The sequence below is a fragment of the Artemia sp. Qi Xiang Cuo genome, chromosome 5 (assembly GCF_049724085.1).
Source record: "Artemia sp. Qi Xiang Cuo chromosome 5, ASM4972408v1, whole genome shotgun sequence".
Classification (NCBI taxonomy): domain Eukaryota; kingdom Metazoa; phylum Arthropoda; class Branchiopoda; order Anostraca; family Artemiidae; genus Artemia; species Artemia sp. Qi Xiang Cuo.
The window spans coordinates 16,715,219-16,736,877 of NC_142798.1; the positions used below are offsets into that span (position 1 = coordinate 16,715,219).

Below are 21,659 nucleotides of genomic sequence, written 5' to 3' on the forward strand. Positions count from 1 at the left end.
ATTTAGCATTTAAAAAAAAGGAAGGTCATGGACGTATTTTTACTTTTTGTTTTTACCCAGGGATGATTGTATAGACCCAGTAGCCTTAAAAAGTCGTGAGATAGACCATGTGAGTGGAAATAAAAAGTTCTAGTGTCCTTAAGTTGCCAAAAATATTGTCCCAAAACAAGTAAAAATTTGCCCTGCATTTTCCTGTCATTTTTGCTCCAAAGAGGGCCAACTTTCTATCGATAGAAAATTATGAAATAGCTAATCAATTTAAAATAATAGAAAAATGTAACTATTCAACCCGGTATCAGATTCATGGGCGCCCATATGGGGGGGGCAGAGGAGGGCTCCCGCCCACCCCACCCCTCCCCCTGGCTGAATGATGCTGCCTTGTATTTTATATTTTAGTTTTGAGATTTCTATTATACAGCATTGAAAGTTCTGATTAGACCAGGTAAGCCCCCCCCCCCCGAAATCCAGCTTATGGGCACCCATGATCAGAATATCGTAAAGTGGTGCATTCGTTAATAAAGAGTCACGTAGTTCGTATAAAATAAACAGTTTATACATAAATTTATTTAAACGCTTCATTGAAATAGGTCGATTCACTTGCTGTTGGATAAAGTTGTATAAACTGATGTACAATGGCTCAGTTGATTTTTACATCTATTTTTAGTTCATGTGGTGATGTAGAAAATCGACTTTTCAAAAGCGTCAAATATATAGGTCACTGTAATGTGTTTAAAACCGATCCTGTCCCTGATATTGGTTTAAAATTTGACATCCTTATATCTACACTATGCCTTGAATTCATATCTAAGAATGAAGAAGACTATGTAGCAGCCCTTATGAACTTGAAAAATCTGTTGAAACCGAATGGGACAATTATATTACAGGTAAGCCTAGCCTCAATTGGAAGAGGGAATTGAAAACCTCGTATGAAGGGTGTAAAATCCTTGAATTTTCACTAAGAATAAAGGTTATTTTTCAGACAAATAATTTACAAAATATCCACTTTCTTTTGATTTGGGAATGTAGTTCGCCAATTATTTTACAGGTAAGCCTAGCCTCAATTGGAAGAGGGAATTGAAAACCTCCTATGAAGGGTGTAAAATCCTTGAGTTTTTCACTAAGAATAAAGGTTATTTTTCAGACAAATAATTTACAAAATATTCACTTTCTGTTGATTTGGGAATGTAGTTCGCCAGTTCCTGTTTCCTTCTAACTAATAGATTTCCAAACTAGCTAAAAAAAAATTTAAACGCTATTTTTTGATTTTTTCCCTTTGATTTTTGAAACGGATCTTTAACTTCATTAGTAAGCATGTATAAGGTTTCAACTATACAAGGAAACCTACAAGCCTGAGGCATGAATATACAGTGCAGTTTCAACAATACACGGCTTACCACGGTCATTCATCTATTAGCATTAGTGGTATATGCCTTAGCAGACGGGTTTCTGGCCCAACACCCATTTTCTGGGCCAATCAGAGATGATAAGGAATTACCCAAGAACATGTGTATAGTTTCACGGGTTCATGTCTTACCATGGGTATCTATATATTTCACAACTATAGGCCTTGTCAGACACGTTTTTCCTTGTTCAATAGTCAAAATTAAACTGCATCATATTACGTATTCAAAGATGGTCTCTTTGTAAAATACTGGTTTCACCTGGAGGGCATATAATCATGTTTTTTCAGTATAAATAAAGATATAATTACTCTTTCTGAATCAGTTGAAAAAAACAACTTGAAATAAGCCTTTTATTGTTAAATTTATTTATTTTCAATGGAGAACTCAAAAAGAATCTTGATGGGAAGTAAATATATATATTATTCTTGAATTATCATAAAGGGTCTTTTCGTAGAGTTACATTTAACTATCTCATCATATTCATTTTCTGATTAACAATGGTTTAATGACCACTGCATAATTCCTGTGCTTTGTGCCACCTTTTAACAATGGTTAACAATGGATTAACAATGGTTTAATGACCACTGCATAATTCCTGTGCTTTGTGCCACCTGTTCAGGTATTTTGACTAGTGGGGTAAAAAAAACCATAACCAGATAGTGCCTTAACTTTGATACATGACTTTAGGTACTTATCTAGCAGGCGGTAAACATATAACTAGAAATGTATTGATGGGGCATCTTCTTGCTCATGGTTCTAGTAGTATATTACCTACTGATATATCTTATTCCCCTCGTTCTGGTATTAGTATTCAAATGAATGCAAAGGAGAAAAGAAAAGCCAACTGCTGCACTAATGTAGTAAATCATATCCTGTCTACGTGCAGGAACTGTTACCTGTGTAAACACAATGTGAGAATAGACAGTGAAATAGCTAGCAAAATAAAAAGTGCATTGGCACACAATATTATCAATGAATATAAAGATGAATTGATGGACAATGAGGCATAAGTGAATGTTATTACTGCTATGGATCATATAGCCAATGAAACCAATAGTACCAAAGATAAAATGCAGATTGAACCTGTAGGTGACACCCCAGTAAAAATTGCATATGACTCAAGATGAGTGAATGATTATTCTACTGGTTATGAACTAAGAGAAGAGAATAACTATAGTATCAAGAGAGAACATGATAAATTATTTCATGGAACAGATTATAAATGTCCAAAGTTGTTCAATGTTGTTAATAATGTATAATAATGTATGAAATATATTTTTTATAGTAAAAATACATGTCATTATTTCATTAAAAATATATTATACATTACGCTGTTACATGATCTTTATTTTTAGAGTATGCTAGAATGTCAGACGTTTAGAATATCTATTAAAAAAGTCAGAGATGTAAGAAAGGGAATTTTCAGAGATAAAGATACTGCTAGCAGCCTCATAGGAAATATATTATAAAATGAGATACTTTAACAGAACCTTTACCAAAGTCCGAGAGAGATGAGCAGGATTTTTTTCTCAAAAATCTTCGCAGACAAGCAAACACCCGTCCTGACATACAGGCAGAGAGCATTTTAGTTTTCAGAACCAGGCACATCCACGTTTAAAATAAATCTGATTCTATTAATAATATTTGATTTTTTAATAAAATTGGGTTTTAGTTTTCAGAAATAAGAACATCCACGTTTAAAATACATCTGATTGTATTGATAATATTTAATTTTTTAATAAAGTTGGGTTTTAGTTTTCGGAAATAGGAACATCCGCCTTAAAAAAATATCTGATTTTATTATTAATATTTGGTTTTTAATAAAGTGGGGTTCTAGTTTCCAGAAATAAGAAGATCAACGTTTTAAATAGATCTGATTTTATTAATAATATTTAATTTTTTAATAAAGTTGGGTTTTAGTTTTCAGAAATAAGAACATCCACGTTTAAAATATGTCCGATTTTATTATTAATATTTGATATTTTTTAATAAAGTTTCGGTTCTGGTTTTCGGAAATAGGAACATCCACGTTAAAAATACATCCGATTTTGTTATTAATATTTGATATTTTTTTTAACAAAGTTTCGGTTTTAGTTTTCGTGAATAGAAATCCTCGTTAAAAATTCATCTGGTAAAAAAAGTTTGGTTATAGTTTTCAGGAATAAGGACATTCGCATTAAAAATATATCTGATTTTATTAATAATTATTTGAAAAAAACTACGTTTTCTAAAGAGTTAAAGAGGCTGAGTTACAAGGTCGAACCTTAAAACGTACAGGGATTAGGAGGCACAGTTGGGGGGCTGCCGCCCCCAAACCCCCGCTTTCGCAGCCTTTAAATAAAAAAAAATTTCTTTAAACTGAAAGTAAGGAGCGACATTAAATCTTAAAACGAACAGAAATTATTCCGTATATGAAAGGGGCTGTGCCCTCCTCAACGCCTCGCTCTTTACGCTAAAGTTTTTATTGTTTAAAAAAAAGAGTTGTGAGAAAGTCAAACTTTAGCGTAAAGAGCGAGGCGTTGAGGAGGGCACAGCCCCTTTCATATACGGAATAATTTCTGTTCGTTTTAAGATTTAATGTCGCTCCTTACTTTCAGTTTAAAGAAATTTTTTATTTATTTAAAGGCTGCGAAAGCGGGGGATTTGGGGGGCGGCAGCCCCCCAACTGTGCCTCCTAATCCCTGTACGTTTTAAGGTTCGACCTTGTAACTCAGCCTCTTTAACTCTTTAGAAAACGTAGTTTTTTTCAAATAATTTCTGCACGTTTTTGTACAGTTTATTACTTATTATTGCTTGACTAACTGTTAGCTGATTTGACAGCTTGCGGGCTCTTATAGGAAAACGAGCCCGCGTTTTCACGGGCTCTTATAGGAAAACCATAAGAGCCCGGTTATAGCGGGTTCTTATAGGAAAACGAGGTTTTTCGTAAATGTAAATTCGGGGGATAATTTTTTCGGTCTGAAAATATCAAAAGGCCCTAACATGTCGAATTCAGCTTCGAATGAGTCCTCATTCACTCGGATCATTTGCCAACTGTGGCCTGTAGGCGTGGATAAGAGAAAAAAGAAATGATGAATTTTAAGTGGCTATATTTGGTTTTTTGAAAACAGGGAAGGAGTGATCGGATTCAGCTGAAATTTCGAGGATAAGCTCCCGGGCGCTAGAAAAGCTTAACCTCTAAATTTCAGCCCAATCGGACAACGTTAAAGGGGGGCTGTGGTGGGAGGGTCGAAACTTCCGGCCCAGTTTACCCCATGAAGATAAAGTCGGAGGAGGATGAAATTTTGCAAGTTTCTTAGTTCAAGCTTGGGCTACAAAATGTGATTACCGCCGTCTCTCTGCGACCTCTAGGACCTGAAATCGCTTAACATTATGGTGGGTCGCCTCTTTATAGAGGCACAAGTGTGCCTCCTTGATATCTGATTTTTCAAAGAAGTTGGGTTTTAGTTCTCAGAAATAAGAACATCCACGTTTAAAATACATCTGATTTTATTAATACTACTTAATTTTTTTCAAAATAAAGTTGGGTTTTAGTTTTCAGAAATAAAAACATCCACGTTTAAAATAAATCTGAATCAATTAATAGTATTTGATTTTTCTGAATAAATTTGGGTTTTAGTTTTCGTAAATAGGATCATCCACGCCTAAAATATATCTGGTTTAATTAATAATATTTAATTTTTCAAAAAAGTCGAGTTTTAGTTCTCAGAAATAAGAACATCCACGTTTGAAATACACCTGATTTTAATAATAATATTTTTTTTATAATAAATTTGGGTTTTATTTTTCGGAAATAAGAACATCCACGTCAAAAATTCATCTGATTTTATTAATAACATATGATTTTCCAATAAAGTTGGGTTTTAGTCTTCAGAAATAGTAACATCCACGTTTAAAATACATCTGATTTTATTAATTTTATTTATTTTTTTAAAAAAGTTGGATTTTAGTTTTCAGAAATAGGAACATCCACGTTTAAAATACATCCGATTTTGTTATTAATATTTGATATTTTTTTAAAAATAAAGTTTCGGTTTTAGTTTTCGTAAATAGAAATCCTCGTTAAAAATTCATCTGGTAAAAAAAAGTTTGGTAATAGTTTCCAGGAATAAGGACATTCACATTAAAAATACATCTGATTTTATTAATAATATTTGATTTTTCAAAGAAGTTGGGTTTTAGTTCTCAGAAATAAGAACATCCATGTTTAAAATATATATGATTTTATTAATAATATTTAATTTTTTTCAAAATAAAGTTGGGTCTTAGTTTTCAGAAATAAACACATCCACGTTTAAAATACATATGAATTTCTTAATAATATTTGATTTTTCTTAATAAAGTTTGGTTTTAGTTTTCATAAATAGGAACATCCACGTTTAAAATAAATCTGGTTTTATTAATAATATTTAATTTTTCAAAGAAGTTGGGTTTCAGTTCTCAGAAATAAGAACACCCACGTTTGAAATACACCTGATTTTAATAATAATATTTTTTTTTTAATAAATTTGGGTTTTATTTTTCGGAAATAAGAACATCCACGTCAAAAATTCATCTGATTTTATTAATAATATATGATTTTCCAATAAAGTTGGGTTTTAGTCTTCAGAAATAGGAACATCCACGTTTAAAATACATCTGATTTTATTAATAATATTTATTTTTGTAAAAAGTTGGATTTTAGTTTTCAGAAATAGGAACATCCACGTTTAAAATACATCCGATTTTGTTATTAATATTTGATATTTTTAAAAAAATAAAGTTTCGGTTTTAGTTTTCGTAAATAGAAATCCTCGTTAAAAATTCATCTGGTAAAAAAATGTTTGGTTATAGTTTTCAGGAATAAGGACATTCACATTAAAAATACATCTGATTTTATTAATAATATTTGATTTTTCAAAGAAGTTGGGTTTTAGTTCTCAGAAATAAGAACATCCATGTTTAAAATATGTATGATTTTATTAATAGTATTTAATTTTTTTCAAAATAAAGTTGGGTCTTAGTTTTCAGAAAAAACACATCCATGTTTAAAATACATATGATTTTATTAATAATATTTGATTTTTCTTAATAAAGTTGGGTTTTTAGTGTTATCAAAAATAGTGATACATTTCCATTCGAATAAATTGAATTGAATTGAATTGAATTTTATTAATAACATTTGATTTTTCAAAGAAGTTGGGTTTCAGTTCTCAGAAATAAGAACACCCACGTTTGAAATACACCTGAATTTAATAATAATATTTTTTTTATAATAAATTTGGGTTTTATTTTTCGGAAATAAGAACATCCACGTCATAAATTCTTCTGATTTTATTAATAATATATGATTTTCCAATAAAGTTGGGTTTTAGTCTTCAGAAATAGGAACATCCACGTTTAAAATACATCTTATTTTATTAATAATATTTATTTTTTTAAAAAGTTGGATTTTAGTTTTCGGAAATAGGAACATCCACGTTTAAAATACATCCGATTTTGTTATTAATATTTGATTTTTTTAATAAAGTTTCGGTTTTAGTTTTCGGAAATAGGAATATCCACGTTAAAAATACATCAGGTAAAAAAAAGTTGGACTATAGTTTTAAGGAATAACGAAATTAGCATTTAAGACACATTCAAATTAATTAATTATGTTTGTTGTTTCAAGGAAGATTGATTTTAGTTTTAAGAAATAAGAACACCCCTGCTTCAAATAAATATGATTGTAATAACACTACTTAATGTTTTTCAAAATAAAGTTGGGCCTTAGTTTTCAGAAAAAACACATCCATGTTTAAAATACATATGATTTTATTAATAATATTTGATTTTTCTTAATAAAGTTGGGTTTCAGTTTCCAAAAATAGGAACATCCACGTTTAAAATATATCTGATTTTATTAATAATATTTGATTTTTTAAAGAAGTTGGGTTTCAGTTCTCAGAAATAAGAACACCCACGTTTGAAATACACCTGATTTTAATAATAATATTTTTTAAAAATAAATTTGGTTTTTAGTTTTCGGAGATAAGAACATCCACGTCAAAAATTCATCTGATTTTATTAATAGTATATGATTTTCCAATAAAGTTGGGTTTTAGTTTTCAGAAATAGGAACATCCACGTTTAAAATACATCTTATTTTATTAATAATATTTATTTTTTTTAAAAAGTTGGATTTTATTTTTCAGAAATGAGAACATCCGAATTTAAAATACATCTGATTGTATTAATAATATTTGACTTTCTGTAATTTTATTAATAATATTTGATTTTTGAATAAAGTTGGGTTTAAGTTTTCAAAAATAAGAACATCAACGTTTGAATACATCTGATTTTATCAATAATATTTGATTTTTTTTAATAAAGTCGGGTTTTAGTTTTCAGAAATAAGAACATCCACATTTAAATTGCGCCTGATTTTATTAATGATATTTGATTTTTTAATAAGGTGGGCTTGGATTTTTCAGAAATAAGAACATCCACGTTTAAATACATCTGATTTTATCAATAATATTTAAATTTTTTTAATAAAGTTGGGTTTTAGTTTTCACAAATAAGAACTACCACGTTTAAAATACACCTGATTTTAATAATAATATTTGTTTTTTTAATAAAGTTGGGTTTTAGTTTTCGGAAATAAGAACATCCACGAATAAAATACATCTTATTTTATTAATAATATTTGATTTTCTAATAAAGTTGGGTTTTAGTTTTCAGAAATAAGAACATCCACGTTTAAAATACATCTGATTTTATTAATAATTTTTTTAAATAAAGTTGGGTTTTATTTTTCAGAAATAATAACATCCGCGTTTAAAATACATCTGATTGTATTAATAATGTTTGATCTTCTGTGATCTTATAATAATATTTGATTTTTGAATAAAGTTGGGTTATAGTTTTCAGAAATAAGAACATCCACGTTTAAAATACATCTTATTTTATTAATAATATTTGATATTTTAATAAAGTTGGGTCTTAGTTTTCGGAAATAAGAACGCCCACGTTTAAAATACATGTGATCTTTATTAATAATATTTTATTCTTTAATAAAGTTAGGTTTTAGCTGTCTATTTGATTTTTTCAATAAAGTTAGGTTTTATTTTTCGGAAGTAAGAACACCCAAGTTTAAAATACTTGTTATTTTTATTGATAATATTTGATTTTTAAATAAAGTTGGTTTTAGTTTTCAGAAATACGATTACCCACATTTAAAGTATATCTGATTTTATTAATAATATTTGATTTTTTTAATAAAGTTGGGTTTTAGTTTTCAGAAATACGAACATCCACATTTAAAATAAATCTGATTTTATTAATAATATTTTATCTTTTAATAAAGTTGGGTTTTAGCTGTTTATTTGATTGTTTAATATAGTTGGGTTTTAGTTTTTGGAAATAAGAACATCCGCGTATAAAATACATGTTATTTTTATGAATAATATTCGAAATAAATTTTTTTTTTTAATAATTTAAAAAAAATAAAGTTGGTATTTAGTTTTTAGAAATAAGAACAACCACGTTTAAAATACATCTGATTTTATGAATAAGAATATTATATGTTTTTTTTAATAAAGTCGGGTTTTGGTTTTCAGAAAAAAGAACGCCCAAGTTTAAAATACATCTGATTTTATGAATAATATTTGATTTTTTAATAAAGATGAGTTTTAGTTTTCAGAAATGCGAGCATCCACGTTTTAAATACATCTGGTTTTATTAATAATATTTTGTTTGTTTGTTATAATAAAGTTGGGTTTCAGTTATCAGAAATGAGAACATCCACGCTTAAAATAAATATTATTTTTATTAATAATATTTGAACTTTTAATAAAGTTGGGTTTTAGCTGTTTATTTGATTTTTTAATATAGTTGGGTTTTAGTTTTTGGGAATAAGAACATCCACGTATAAAATACATGTTATTTTTATGAATAATATTCGATTTTTTTTTAAATAAAGTTGGGTTTTAGTTTTCAGAGATAAGGATATTCACATTTAAAATACATCTGATTTTATTAATAATATTTGATTTTTTAATAAAGTTGGGTTTTAGTTTTCACAAATAAGAACATCCACGTTTAAAATACATCTGATTTATTAATAATATTTGATTTTTTTAAATAAAATTGGATTTAAGTTTTCAGAAAAAAGAACGTCCACGTTTAAAATACATGTGATTTTATTAATAATATTTTAAAAAATAAAGTTGGTTTATAGTTTTCAAAAATAAGAACATCCACGTTTAAAACACATTTGATTTTATTAATAATATTTGATTTTTTAATAAAGTTGGGTTTTAGTTTTCAGAAATAAGAACGTCCACTTTTAAAATACATGTGATTTTAGTCATAATATATGATTTTTTAACAAATTTGGGTTTTAGTTTTCAGAAATAAAAACACCCACGTTTAAAATATATATGATTTTATTAATAAAATTGTATTAATAAGACAGCTAAAACCTAATTTCTTAAATGATTTTATTAATAAGACAGCTAAAACCTAACTTTATTAAAGAATCAAATATCATTAATAAAGATCACCTGTATTTTAAACGTGGGCGTTCTTATTTCCGAAAACTAAGACCCAACTTTATTAAAATATCAAATATTATTAATAAAATCAGATGTATTTTAAACGTGGATGTTCTTATTTCTGAAAACTAAAATCCAACTTGATCCAAAAATCAAATATTATTAATGAAATCACAGAAAATCAATTATTATTACTAAAATCCGATGTGTTTTAAACGTGGATGTTCTTACTTCTGAAAAATAAAACCCAACTTTATTCAAAATTAAAAAAAACTATTAATAAAATCAGATGTATTTTAAACGTGCATGTTCTAATTTCTGAAAACTAAAACCCAACTTAATTCAAAAATCAAATATTATTAATAAAATAAGATGTATTTTATTCGTGGATGTTCTTATTTCCGAAAACTAAAACCCAACTTTATTAAAAAAAACAAATATTATTATTAAAATCAGGTGTATTTTAAACGTGGATTTTCTTATATGTGAAAACTAAAATCCAACTTTATGAAAAAAAATAACTTATTATTGATAAAATCAGATGTATTTAGACGTGGATGTTCTTATTTCTGAAAACTAAAACCCCAATTTATTCAAAAATAAAATATTATTAATAAAATCAGCTGTACTTTAAACGTGGCTGTTCTTATTTCTGAACTTTATTAAAAAAGATCAAATATTATTGATAAAATCAGATTTATTTAAACGCAGATGTTCTTATTTCTTAAAACTAAAACCCAACTTTATTCAAAAATCAAATATTATTAATAAAACCACAGAAAATCAAATATTATTAATACAATTCGATGAATTATAAACGCAGATGTTCTAGTTTCTGAAAAATAAAACCCAACTTTATTTTAAAAAAATTAATGTTATTAATAAAATCATATGTGTTTTAAACGTGGATATTTCTATATCTGAAAACTAAAACCCAACTTTATTAGAAAATCATATATTATTAATAAAATCATGTATTTTAAACGCGGATGTTTTTATTTCCGAAAACTAAAACCCAACTTTATTAGAAAAAATATTATTATTAAAATCAGGTGGATTTTAAACGTGAATGTTCTTATTTCTGAGAACTAAACCCCAACTTTTTTGAAAAATCAAATATTATCAATAAAATCAGATTTATTTTAAACGTAGATGTTCCTATTTATGAAAACTGTAACCCAACTTAATGTTATTAATAAAATCATATGTGTTTTAAACGTAGATCTTTCTATATCTGAAAACTAAAACCCAACTTTATTAGAAAATCATATATTATTAATAAAATCAGATGTATTTTAGACGTGGATGTTTTTATTTCCGAAAACTAAATCCCAACTTTATTAGAAAAAATATTATTATTAAAATCAGGTGGATTTTAAACGTGAATGTTCTTATTTCTGAGAACTAAACCCCAACTTTTTTGAAAAATCAAATATTATCAATAAAATCAGATTTATTTTAAACGTAGATGTTCCTATTTATGAAAACTGTAACCCAACTTAATTAAGAAAAATAAAATATTATTAATAAAATCATATGTATTTTAAGCGTGGATGTTTTTATTTCTGAAAACTAAAAGCCAACTTTATTAGAAAATCGTATATTATTAATAAAATCATATGTATTTTAAACGTGGATGTTTTTATTTCCAAAAACTAAAACCCAACTTTATTAAAAAGAATATTATTATTAAAATCAGGTGTATTTTAAACTTGAATGTTCTTATTTCTGAGAACTAAAACCATTTTTTTGAAACATCAAATATTATTAATAAAATCAGATATATTTTAAACGTGGATGTTCCTATTTTTGAAAACTAGAACCCAACTTAATTAAGAAAAATTAAATATTATTAATAAAATCAGATGTATTTTAAACGTTGATGTTCTTATTTCTGAGAACTAAAACCCAAGTTCTTTGAAAAATAAAATATTATTAATAAAATCAGATGTATTTTTAATGCAAATGTCCTTATTTCTGAAAACTATAACCCAACTTTTATTACTAATAAAATCGGATGTATTTTAAACGTGGATGTTCCTATTTCCGAAAACCAAAAAAGAAACTTTATTTTAAAAAATATCAAATATTAATAATAAAATCAGATGTATTTTAAACGTGATTTCTTCATTTCTGAAAACTAAACCCCAACTTTATTAAAAAATTAAATATTATTAATAAAATCAGATGTATTTAAAATGTTGATGTTCTTATATCTAGAAACTAAAACCCCGCTTTATTAAAAATCAAATATTCTTTATAAAATCAGATATATTTTTAAGGCGGATGTTCCTATTTCCGAAACCTATAACCCAACTTTATTAAAAAATTAAATATTATTATTAAAACCAGATGTATATTAAACGCGGATGTTCTTATTTCTGAAAACTTAAACCCAACTACATTAAAAAATCAAATATTATCAATAGAAACAGATGTATTTTAAACGTGGATGTTCCTGTTTCTGAAAAATAAAATTCTCTCTGCCAGTATGTTAGGACGGGTGTTTGCTTGTCTGTGAAGATTTTTGAGAAAAAAATTCATCTCATCTCTCTCGGACTTTGGTAAAGGTTCTGTTAAAGTATTTCATTTTCTAATATATCCCCTATGAGCCTGCTAGTAGCATCTTTATCTCTGAAAATTCTCTTTCTTACATTTCTGACTTTTTTTTAATAGATATTCAGAACGTTGACATTCTACCATACTCTAAAAATAAAGATCATGTAACATCGTAATGTATTATATATTTTTAATGAAATAATGACCTGTAGAATATTAATATAAAAAATATGTTTCATACATTATTGTACATTATTAACAGCATTGAACATTTTTGGACATTTTAAATCGGTCCCATTAAATGATTCATCATACTCTTTCTTAATCCTATAGTTATTTTTTTCTCTTAGTTCATAACCAGTAGAATTATTATTAAATAATTATGGGTCATACGCAATTTTTACTGGGGTGTCAATTACTCACTCAATCCGCATTCCATCTTTGATACTATTGGACTCATTGACTATACGATCATTAGTAGCAATAACGTTCGCTTGCTCTTCATTTTCGATCAATTCATCTTTATATTCATTGATGATATTTTGTGCCAATACCCTTTTTATTTTTCTCGTTATTTCAGTGTCTATTCTCACATTGTGTTTACAACGGTAACAGTTCTGGCTCGTAGATATGATATGATTTATTACATTAGTGCAGCAGGTGGCTTTTCTTTTCCCCTTTGTATTCATTTGAATACTAATACCAGAACGAGGGAATTAAATGTATCATCAGGTTATGTATTACTAGAACCATGAGTAAGAATATGCCCCATATAGTTCTAGTCACATGTTTACCGCCTACTAAATAAGTACCTAAAGTCATGCATCAAAGTTAAGGCACTCTCTGATTATGTTTTGTTTTCTTTTTTTTACCCCGCTAGTCAAAATACCTGAACAGCTGGCACAAAGCACTTGAATTAAGCAGTGGTTATTAAACCATTTTTAATCAGAAAATTAATTTGATGAGATAGTTAAATTTAACTATACGAAAAGGCTCTGTTTTTTTATGATAATTCAAGAATAATATATATATTTACTTACCATCAAGATTCTTTTAGAGTTCTCCATTGAAAATGAATAAATTTAACAATAAAAGTCTTATTTCAATTTGTTTTTTTCAACTGATCCAGAAAGAGTAATTACATCTTTATTTATACTGAAAAAACATGTTTATGTACCCTCCAGGTGAAATCAGTATTTTACAAAAGAGATCATCTTTGAACACGTAATATGAAGCAGTTTAACTTTGAGTATTGAACCATGAAAAACGCGTCTGACAAGGCCTATAGCTGTGAAATATATAGATATATATATAGATATATATATATATATAGAAATATATAGATATGTAGGGCATGAGCCTCTGAAACTATGCACATATTCTTGGTTAATACCTTATACATCTCTGATTGGCCTAGAAAATGGGTGTTGGCCCAGAAACCCGTCTGCTATGGCATATATCACTAGTGCTAATAGATGGATGACCGTGGTAAGCCATGTATCGTTGAAACTGCACTGTTTATTCATGCCCCAGCCCTGTAGGTTTACTTGTATAGTTGGAACCTTATACATGCTTACTACTAACTTCCCTTTTTCTTTATACTTTCTCTTATTTCTACTTATCTTTTCACTGTTAGCATATTTTTTTAAATGCAACATCCAACTGTACTAATATCGTTTCTCGGACATTTTCATTATTTTTAGCTCCTTCCTATGTGTCTCATTTTTAATTTTTCTCTAATTACTACATAATCAATACATAAATTTGTTTAAAATATAAAATTTATATTTAATTTTACTTTTAAAATTTAAATTAATATTTAATTATACAGTGAAATAGAAACCTCATTCTTTAAACTGGTTACGCAGAAACATATATCCTGAATAATTAAAAAAAATTAAAAATTCAATTTTTTATGAAAAAGGCCTCCAAATGTGGCTATGCAGTTTTTGATGGCATCAGGTGCCAAATTAAAAAAGAAAAAAGAAACACGGGTGAAAAATTGGCAAAAGATAAGCTAAAAGCTTCTGGAAACAAGTAATTTCCTTTGAAGGTGTAGTTGTCTTTGGTAATCAACATATTTTTAATTATTAAATTTTTATGGATGAAAAGCGTTGCAAAATTAAAAAAGAAACACGGGTAAAAAATCGGCGGCAGATAAGCTAAAAGCCTCTGAAAACAAACAACTTCCTTTTGAAAGTGTAGTTGTTTTTGGGAATCAACAGATTGTTAATTATTAAATTTTTTAAGGAAGAAAAGCGTTGCCAAATTAAAAACGAAACACGGGTGAGAAATTGGCAAAAGATAAGCTAAAAGCCTGTGAGAAAATTCCAGATTCTTGTGATGTAGGCTGATATTGTTCACCGGCATTAGTGGTATTCTTGTCGCGATTGGAAAATTATTGACACATCTCAGTTCATGGAAACTTCAGATAGCATCTTAAACAAGATCCGGGTTCCATTTCATCTTCTGAAAAAGTCTTCCGATAAAGATATTAATGAAGTTAATTAACTCTTGACATCTACTCCGCAGAAATCTGCCATGCACTTTTGTGTGCCAAAAAAGAGCAGTTCCTCTGAAAAAAATCCGTGTTGGCACCCAAGTTCCTGGGTAGTCAGGAAATCTAGTGCTATCTGAAGTTTGTGACCGTGCTAAGTTTTGGTACAAATTATGGAGAGATTGCCTATGAGATTGTCAAGAAATAGGCAAGGAACTGAGAAAAGTGTCAAAAAAAAATGTTTTGCTAGGTAACTTCCTTTTCATCGATCTAAAACACAAACACTTTATTCCGAGAAGGTCAAGAATTCTCCTGATCTACTATGGAAGCTATTACCTCGTACTATCTCCTCCAATTTGCCAGACCCAAATGACATTCCTTTGTCCGAATCGATATCCCATTTTTCAAATGAATCTTCTCAGCTTGATCCTTTTTTAGAGTTACAATTTCGTGACGAGCTTTACAACTTTATTGATGAATCTCCTGACCTTAATTTTGTTGTTACTTGTGACGCTGTCTTAAAAGCCATATACCAACTCAAAAAGAAAGCGTCTTGTGGTATAGATAAGGTGAGCACTCTACACATAATTAACGGAAGTTATGTATTGGTGCGTCACCTCTGCCTTCTCACGCAAATCATATTTGTTGCAGGTATTGTTCCTTCCTCGTTCTGCATTGGTGATCTGACTCCGATTCCCAAAAAAGGAAAAACTGAGCTGCAATGTTCCTCTTTCCGTCCCATCACCGTCTTCTCTACGCTATGCAAACTTTTCCAGCTTCTTTTTCCTGGTGAGTTAAAACAGAAATGTTACGTTCCCCCATATCAGTTCGGTTTTCAGGCTAATCGTGGCTGTTCTCATGCTCTTACAGCAGTTTTTACTTCCCTCGCCGACACTGTATCTTCGGGAGAAAGTATGATGCTCGCCAGACATGACGTTAAACTTGCGTTCGATGCCTTAATTCATTCGTCCATGCTTCTTCATATGGCAAGGCAAGGCGTAAACCCATCAGTTGTCCTTGTTCTCAGGGATTTATATAGGAATCTTAGAGTGCGTTTAAAACTCCCATCACGTTTTCCCCTGCAATCGGCTCTTCATCAATCCCAATATAATTGCATTAATTCTCGTGTGAAGCCAAACTCTTCGAATCCCTCGAATATGCTTGTGATTCCTCAGTACCCTATCCTTGTTCAGGAAAGGACTAGACAGGGTCTAGACAGCTATCACTTCTCCAACTCTGTCCAATAATAGTGTCCTGGATGCTCAGGCAAAGTGTCTTCCTTCATGCATTCTTGGGAGAATCGATATGTCTCTTATTTGTTATGCTGATGACATCTTGAATCTCAGCCGAACAATCCAGCGCATTGAACTAAATTTCAAAATCCTCAAAGATGAATATTCAAAATCAGGCTGTCTTCTAATCCTGAGAAAACTGAAGTTGTCCTTTTCAATTGGCGAAATTCATTTAATTCTCTTCTAAATCTGGACGGTTTTCTCGTTAAACGCGCAGATCATATTACGTACCTGGGCCTTCCAATTGGCACATCTATCGGTCCCACCCGTCGTACGCTGATTTCTGAAGTTGAGCGTAAAATTAGCATTTCTTACGCTGGAATCGTAAAAACCAAACTACGTTTCAACCGTTACCTTCTAGCATCCATTTACAACGCCACGACCCTTCCATATCTGCTTTACATTGCTCCTCTCTGGAAATTCTGTACGTTTACAGATAAAAAGCACCTAGGATCAATTTTCTTCAGGTTTGTTAAATATCTTTTACGTTTGCCCCCTTGGACAAGAAACCGTAAAATTATTCATTTGTATAAGGTAGCCGACCCTAACATTAGAATTAATAAACCTCAATCCCGTTTTCAATGTAAGTTTCATCATCAATGGTTATTAATTTTTTCACAATAGTTTGCTTGTATTAATATAATGCATGTAATGAATTTTTTTTTATATATTTGGATTTTCGATATGTGTGTGTTTTTTTTCTTTTTTTTTTCTATGTCTTTTTGTTACTTTAGTGATTACTCCGTCTATGTACTTTTTTTTGACGGGCACTAAATGAATAATAACAACAAAACTAAATACATTAACAACATAATTCTTGCTTCGTTCTTTTCAGAAAATCCCTATCTAATTTATTAAAATATATTTGTATTTTTATTACCCATCATAATGCGCAAAACCACATAACTGATACAGTAGAAATAGAAAATAGAAGAACAGCAAAATACCGTAAAGACAAGTCAACAGTTAAACAACATGACTAGCCTACAAGAGGGCATTTAATAAAGTACTCTCATAGTTTTACCCAGTATATATTAAGTCTCCTTGCATAAGTCTACTATTACTGATGCCTTAAGTCAGCTGTTGAGAGAGATTGGTGTAGCAAGTCATGGTACACAATTTGGGATGGATCCAATAAGCTTAGACACCATCATTATTGACTGTTGTCTATAGGATTTGTCCTTATTGCTGGCAAGTGTGATTTAAGGTACTCTAAGGTTAAGATTCACTTTTCTACCAATCTGAATTATATAATGGTTCTTAGTACATGATTCCAATTGGTTGAAAAAATTAATCACTGATAAGAATCAATATATACAATGTTTTGGCACTTGATAAACTGGTATTTTACAAATAGTGGTTAGAATCATAGTGTTGTTTATGGATTTGGAAGCAACAGCCATTAGAACAAGGATTCCCCAAAAGCTGTGTCTGGTGCCACTTCTCCTTAAAAAATATACTTTTCAAATATAATTATTAGTATATACTTATACTGTGGTATTACCGCTTTTGATACGTTTCATTTCTTCTGTGGTCAGCGTCCAGGGGGCTAGTAACTCCATATATGATCGATATAGCGCTGTCGCTAGTCCATAGAGGCTGTTGATGCAGTTACATTTCATGTCTATTAAAAAAATCTTTATATCTGCTATATCACCCTGCATGAAAACAGGTCAAAATGGCGAAAGAGCAATCAAATGCGAGACTATAAAGGCATTGTAAACAAACGCTAGTATACGGTTACTAAATTTAAATCTCATAAAAACTACCTGCCCATAAGCTTAGCCTCATTCGCAAGAGAAACTTATTCAATAAAACTCAGGTTGCATTTACATTTTTCGTAATTGGTAGGCCACTAGAAAGGTTATCTGGTAAGAAGTGAAATGATCACCAAGAGACCAGCAAACTGAGTAACTGTCATTACAATCACCGTTGGTTTATCCCCCTTCCTAAAGCCCACTTATAGCCCTGGGCCAGGGGCGAATCTCCAGCATTTTTATGGGGGGGGGGGCAAGAGAGGGTCGAATCCAAATATTCAAGGGGCATTGACAATATAATATTTTTTTCAAATTGTTGGGGGTGGGCATCTGCCCCCCTTCAAACGATGCCCCTACCCTGGGTTAAACAATCAGTTTTCTAATTTTGTTTGTTTGCATTCTTTATGTACTTAGTTCTCATCAACAGTTCGGTTCATAATGCCATTTTGAAAGAGAAATACAAGAAAATCATTGTTTCAGCAGCTTGTAGCCTAAAATTGAATTCAGGCATTAATGGAAGGGGGCTGGGTTGCGGTTGGAAGGAAATAGACAATAAAAATCAATTTGATACAGTTTCTCTTATTATAACTAGTTTAAAATGGTTGTCTTTGCATAAGATTGCTAATTAAGGGTGTTTGGTTTATCTCTTCAGGAAGTCTGTGCGTCCCAGGGGGGATACGCATGTCTTCTACAATACTTTTTGACAATAGAGCCTTGGAGAGGCTAGGTTGAACTGCTTTGGTTGGACTGCCGGTTTTTTTTTTTTTTTTTTTTTTTCTTAATAAAGAGGTCAATATAGCTGGACCCTGCAGAAGATCTTGGCCACCAAATCTCGATTTGGGAGGTCAGCTAGCAGACGCTTCCGATATTTAAGTAGTCTTGCTATGAATAGAATTGTAGAATTGCTAAATTTAAAATAAAGAACAATTTGAATTTTGTGAAGCTAATGAAACATTTCGTGGTAACGAACTGTAAGTAAGGAGTGATTCGGCCCAATAGCAACCGAAGCTCTATAAAAAGACATTTTGAAAAACAATAGATGCACCAAAAGAATTGGGTTTGTATGCCGATTCCAAATCTGTAAAATTAATTACGTTTGATGCTACCCATCAAAGGCTATACCCCTGGAAAAATTTGCCTGGTGTTCAAAAAAGAGGAAAACTCCTCCAAAAAGTCAATTGACATTAGTGAAAATCACACCATCAGATTACAAAATCGAAAGGGATTGCCCCCCCCCCACGCTGGGTTTCCCCCAAAGACATCCGATCAAATGACTATACCTTTGGGGTTGACATGACCCCCCACCCCTCATGGTCCCTGGGGAAAGGGCTGTAAGTTACACGATTTGCCCATTGTTCGCATACAGTATTTGTATTTGGGAGAAAGACGAATCTTTTTTGCGGGCGGAGGGATTTCCCTCTGGGAGAATTTTCCATGGGGAGAAAACTCTCTGGGGAAGGGAGTTTTCTAGGGAAAATCTTTCAAAGTGTGGGAGATTACCTGGCATGATTTTAAAAAATGTCAGAAATCAAATAAAAACACACAATTTTTATAAATTGAAAGTAAGGAGCAACATTAAAGATTAAAACGAACATAAGATCAGAGATTATTGTGTATATGAGGGGGTTCCCCTTCCTCGGGCGTCATTCTTTACGCTAAAGTGTTACTTTGTGTCGCAATTTTAAGAAAGACTGCGCAAACACAAGGGTTGTTGAATTTGAATGAGAATAAATTTAAAAAGCTTGAATACTTTAGCGTAAAAAGCTAGGGGTGAGCAAAGGGCAGCCTCCTTCGTATACAAAATAATTTCTGTTGGTTTTAAGTTTTAATGTTGGTCCTTACTTTCGGTTGAATTTTTTTTTTTTTTTATTTAATTTGAAGAATTGGGTAAATTTGTAACAATCGTGCAAGAAGTAATAAATTAGTGGAATTAGAAAGTCACATTTGGCTCGTTACTCCAAAATAACGATGATTTAAGAACTTCCTCGCGCTCGCAGCAAAATAATTATATTCAAGCAATGCTACTGAGAATCAAAAACGAACGCTGAGCCAGTTTTTTAATGGACTCCTGATAATAATATGTTTTAATTACAAAATTACAGCAACTATTTGGTTCAGTCTAAATATTTCCGTTTAGATAGAATCAAATCTGTTTCTCTTTCTCTGAATATACACATATCTAGCCTTTGAAGTTACAAACTTGAAATGTTTGTAAATCAATTAGGACCCATGAGCATTGTTGTAGTCATAGTTAAATAAATAAAAGTAGTAAAATACAAATTCCAGAAAATTCAAATAAAATAAGGTCATGCAAGTACAAAAGACTCGAGTGGGTTGAGTGGAACGACAGGGCGAAAACCCCTTGACGAGGGTTTTTTTTTGTAGCAACGGCGTCCACGTAATGTTTCTATTATTTTTTACGACTGCGCATATCAAAAGCCACAAATTTATACGGACTGCAGAGCCGAGCATGAAACTTTGACCTTGACCATTTTCCCCCTCTACCCTCCTACCTCGTTTGGCCTAAATTTAAGTGTAGATAAGTCTTTCGAATAGGAGTCCATGTGCCGAGAACCAAGATAGATATTATCCTACCGAACGTTGAACATTTTTTGTCGTAAGCCTTTCCCTCCGCTTTCAGAAAACTTTATGAGGGCAAAATGCCGCCTTACAGAGCCTTACTCATCCTCCCACCTCCTAAGTGGCGTCCCTGTTTGTATTGCTACATCAATACGCCTAGATATGCTTGTATTGCCCGGCACAAGTTCCTGCAGCAGGCCTCGCTGCGATGGCATCGTCTTTTCGTACCTTAGCGACAAAAACTCACTAATATGGGGTCAAGCCTCGCTACGGTAGCTTCACAGAAGCCGCAGAAAACTTCCCAACAAGCTTAACCAAATTCTTAGAGAAAACGTAAGGTAGACATTAAATGTTTGCATATTTTCGATTTTTTAACAATATCTTTTACATCGCTGTTGTTGCTTTTCTGTTACTTTATTTCCTATTGTTGCTGCAAAACTATAAATAAGTAAAACCTGAAACGAATATGAATGAATATGTATTCACAATGACGGAGAAAATAAAAGATAAGTATCTCATAAGCGTTTATGAAAGCTTAAGCATAAGAAAGATACAAAGGACCTCCTATCTCTAGGGCTCAGCTTAACTATTTTGTTTTCTCTAGGGAGCACTGAATAACTCATACTACAAGATAAAGGACCAGGAATTCTCATCAATTCGATTAAATGAAGAAAAGCTTAGGGAATATATAAACAAAGCAGGATTCAAGATAAGCAGCTTCAAGTCGGCTGGACGAATTTGCAACAGCAACAAGAAAGCAGATCACGAAGGAATATTCTGTGTTCAGGCTGAAGTGATTTAATAGACCAATTTACTAGTATTCTTTTTTTATTAAAAGGAAATCTTTCGAAGCTTACTCGTTTCGCCTATTTCTTATCCAAAATAGTTTTTCAGTGGCAGGGCTGCCACTGATATTTTGAGCATATTCCAAGACTCACTTCCAGAAAATCTCAGTATATTAAATAATAAATCTAAGCTTTCTAAGGATAATGTACAATATATATACCTATCCTAAAATCTCACACTTAGGACTGATATTGCAAGATCTTGTGAAA

At 30.6% G+C, this 21,659-nt stretch overlaps 1 protein-coding gene across 1 annotated transcript; it reads left to right on the forward strand.

The window, feature by feature from the left end:
• The first annotated feature begins 632 nt into the window (after positions 1-632).
• On the forward strand, positions 633-21,449 carry LOC148951871 (nicotinamide N-methyltransferase-like). Its single transcript, XM_089089091.1, has 2 exons — positions 633-884; positions 21,209-21,449. Exons 1-2 carry the CDS (start codon positions 633-635, stop codon positions 21,404-21,406), a joined length of 450 nt encoding a protein of 149 aa, XP_088945217.1. The 3' UTR covers positions 21,407-21,449.
• Positions 21,450-21,659: the final 210 nt, after the last annotated feature.